The sequence below is a fragment of the Trypanosoma grayi genome, assembly GCF_000691245.1.
Source record: "Trypanosoma grayi strain ANR4 Tgr_1393_V1, whole genome shotgun sequence".
In the NCBI taxonomy this organism is placed as follows: Eukaryota; Euglenozoa; class Kinetoplastea; order Trypanosomatida; family Trypanosomatidae; genus Trypanosoma; species Trypanosoma grayi.
The window spans coordinates 1-3542 of NW_008827011.1; the positions used below are offsets into that span (position 1 = coordinate 1).

The 3542-nt window shown below is 54.7% G+C and overlaps 2 protein-coding genes across 2 annotated transcripts; both read right to left on the bottom strand.

The window, feature by feature from the left end:
• On the bottom strand, positions 1-1465 carry DQ04_13931000 (hypothetical protein; the record flags this gene model as incomplete). The annotated part of the gene is made up of 1 exon (XM_009317055.1): positions 1-1465. A coding segment is annotated over one exon (1465 nt), but the record flags the coding sequence as incomplete, so codon positions are not given.
• Positions 1466-2090: 625 nt separating this feature from the next.
• On the bottom strand, positions 2091-3158 carry DQ04_13931010 (hypothetical protein; the record flags this gene model as incomplete). Its single annotated transcript, XM_009317056.1, has 1 exon — positions 2091-3158. The coding sequence occupies one exon, from the start codon at positions 3156-3158 to the stop codon at positions 2091-2093; it is 1068 nt and encodes a 355-aa protein (XP_009315331.1).
• Between the last annotated feature and the right edge of the window lie 384 nt (positions 3159-3542).

Consider the following 3542-nt stretch of genomic DNA (forward strand, 5'->3'; position numbering starts at 1 on the left):
CAGCACCAGCAGCACCAGGAGCAGCAGGAGAAGGAGCAGGAACAGCAGGCGCAAGAACAGCAGGAGAAGAAGGGTGAGAAACTTCACCAGAAGTTGGATCAACAGTAGAAACAGTACTATCCTGAGAACCGCTCTGCTGAGCACTCTCTTCCTGTTGAGACTGTTGGAGTGATTCCCCCTGGGTCTGGGACACAGCTAGCCCCTCCGGAGGCAGAGGGTGTTTCTTCAGTTCTGCTTCGGCAGCTTCTTGCACAGCTTTGATAATTTCCTCCAGCTCCTTAACATGCTTCTTCGCTTCTTCAGCTTCAGTTAATGATTCCACAACGCTTTTAAATGCAGTCTCTGCTTTTATCATGGCTGCCTGAGCTTCGCTGGCGGCGGTCTCCATAAGTCGCCAACCCCTGTTGAGCGCAGCACCCAAAAGATGTCTGGTGGGATCTGTAGTTATGTATCCTTTTGCTGTGGTCATAAATTTGTCTGCTTCCTCCGCATTACCCACTGCTTCCGCAAGTTTGGCCTTCGCTGCGTCTGCGCTCCTCTCTGCTCGTCTAGCGGCCTCAAGAACCCGATTTGCTCTCGTGATGGTGTTCCCGGCTTTCTTTTCCGCGTCAGCGGTGTTTTTGTCGGCCGCACCGAGCGTGGTCCTCATCTCCTTAATGTTACCCAACGTCAGTGTAAGCTGCTCAATTCTAGCATTTGTGGCATCCGCTGATGTCCTCGTTTTGTTTATTACATCGGAGCAACCGATAATGGCGAGAGCAGACAGAACGAGTGTCTTATTAATGCTCTCAACGACGTCTTGGGCATGTTTCTTCAAAACAACTGCGCTATTACGCCGGCTCCTCGCTGCGCTGGTAATCTTGTCAAATTCCCTTACCGATGCAGCCGCTGTCGTATATGCAACTGTTAAAGCATTCAGAGCTTCCTTCGCTGCTGCATTAGACTCAGTAGCCTTGTTCACTGCTTCCTCCATACCCTTCTTTTCCTTCTCCACCATTGACACAGCGAGCGACGACTTGCTGTATACAGACCTGGCCTCCTCAGCACTAAGCTCTTTTATAGTGGGCTTCTTCTCGCGTTGGAACCTCGCCCGGTCGTTGTCGGAAAGACGGCCAAGGTCGCGGACATTCGAGCCATGGCCGAGTAAGAACTTACTTAAGGTTTCATCCACCGTCGGCCTCCTCCCCTCTTTCTGCGGCCGGGTCCTACGGGAACTGCTGAATACCCTCACCGGAGAAGACGAGGGCCCAGCCGCCGCGCACAAGGACGTGCAGCACAGCGCGAGTGCAAGCAGGGGCAGCAGGTGCCGCGCCATCGTCACCATCAATATAGAATGCGGCGCACAGGTCTGCAAGGAGGAAGAGAGACGCACAGAAGGATGCACAAGCACAGCAGATGGGAGCAGCAGCGCACCGCACAGCTCAGAAACCAGATAGAAGAGCGACACATTACTCAAACAAGGCATTAGTGGCATAGCCCAATGAACCACGTGAAAACAAAGCCCAAACAACCCAAAGGAAAGAAAAAACGAAAACGAACCATTGCGGCAGCCGCAGCGCCAATTTGCATAGATGGTTGTGCGTTATGGAACTCCTGCCTGATAGCGTCCCTCTGTGCAGTCGGCGGGGTGTAGCGGGAGACGGTGCGGCCCTCCACGCCACGCTGCAGCGCACAGGAGGAGCGGCAGCAGCAAAGAAAAGAAAAGAAAAGGGCTGCAGCAGCCAAGGGGGTTGGCCGGCAGGGGTGCACACACACACAGCGGGGAGAGCAGCACCACACAGACCACCTCCAAGCAGCAGCACAAGCAAGAGAGACTCTTAGAACAACCATGTAAGTAAAAAAGGATATTTAAGGGATGAAGCACACTTCTGTAAAAAGCAAAGCCCAAGCAAGAAAAGAAAAGAAAAAAAAAACACGCCTCCCTACCTAAAGTGCAGTGCACATTACGCGTCGTCGAGGGCAAGTGGGTCGGCGTTACGCCCACAACGGGGCAGCAATGAAAAGAAAACACATCATTCATAAAAGTTCAGTATATAGTTCCCATGGCAGCAAACAATTAACTGAGAAACACCATCCAGCGCACACACCACTCACCACACAGAGCAGAGGGTCAATGCCCCCAGCAACAACACCAGCAGCAGTGGTGCACGCACCCACGCAGCAATGACGCTGCCGTTTCCCTTGCCGGATACCGCAGCCGCTCCATCGGAAACACGCCGCGCCTCCTCCTCAGCTCTCTTCAGCGCTGCTGCAGCGGATGTCTGCGTGCGTTGAGACGCACCTTCAGCGGCCTCCACAGCGGCTCTAGCAAGGTCCCTCATCAGCCCAGCATTCTTCTCTGCTGCCGTGGCCTTTTCCACAGCTGCTGCCAAAGACTTCTGCGCCTCATTAATAAGCGTCACCGCCTTTGCATTCTCCACCTTGACTCCTTTCACGAGGTCCACTGACTTCTTGACGCGCTGTGCTTCCTTCAAAGCCTCTTTTGCTTTGGCCTCAGTAGTACTCGTTTCTTTAGAATCCTCCAGCGCCTTCTTGAGGAAGTCCGGCACATCAGTAACGTCCTTCGCTGCCTGCATCGCCATCTCAGCTGCAGCCTTGGCAATGTCCTTTGCAGCCAGAGCCTTCACAGCAGCATCATTCGCCTTCGCCGCAGCCTCCTTGGCCTCCCCCACGGCAAGCTCAGCTTTGGCGGCCGCCTCGCTGGCCTTTGCAGCTGCTGTCGTGGCATCAGCCACCACATCCGCACAGTTCGCATCGGCCTCCTTGCAGACCTCTGCCACCTCCGCAGTCTTCCTCGACGCCTCCCTGGCTGCAGCAGCCGCCTCGGTAGCTGTGCCCACGGCCTTGCTGGCACTGTTCTTGGCCTCCATGGCATTGGAGTTTGCGTCGCTCGACGAGTCCACCGCCGCTGTGAATTTATTCGCAATCGCCATCAACAGCTGCACGGCATTTCTGGCCTTGTTCACCACCGCTGGAATATTCTCAACCACCTTCGCAGGGATATTCTCTGATTGTGCATTAGGTGTTACGACAGCAAGTACCGCTTCAGCGTACTCCGAAGCCTTCACAGCCATCTGGTCGCCCTCCCCAATGAGCNGCAGCCGCCTCGGTAGCTGTGCCCACGGCCTTGCTGGCACTGTTCTTGGCCTCCATGGCATTGGAGTTTGCGTCGCTCGCCGAGTTCGCTGCCGTCGTGAATTTATTCGCAGCTTCCATCAACTGCTGCACGGCACCTCTGGACTTGTTCACCACCGCTGGAATACTCTCAACTACCTTCGCGGGGGCAACCTGTTGCCGGGAATCGAGTGACACCACTGATATACCCTTCTCTTCAGCAGCCAACATTTGCGCGGACATCGTTTGTGCCTGAAGCCCCTCGTGTTGCGGCACAAGACTCTGTGGCTGCTGCATGTTTTCCGAAGAACCATTCTGCGTCGCCTTTGGTTCTTGATTCGTACCTGCAAGAACAACCGGCACCTCTTTATTTTCGGACGTCACCTCACCATCAGACTTTGGATCTGAAGCTTCAGGAGTCCCAGAAC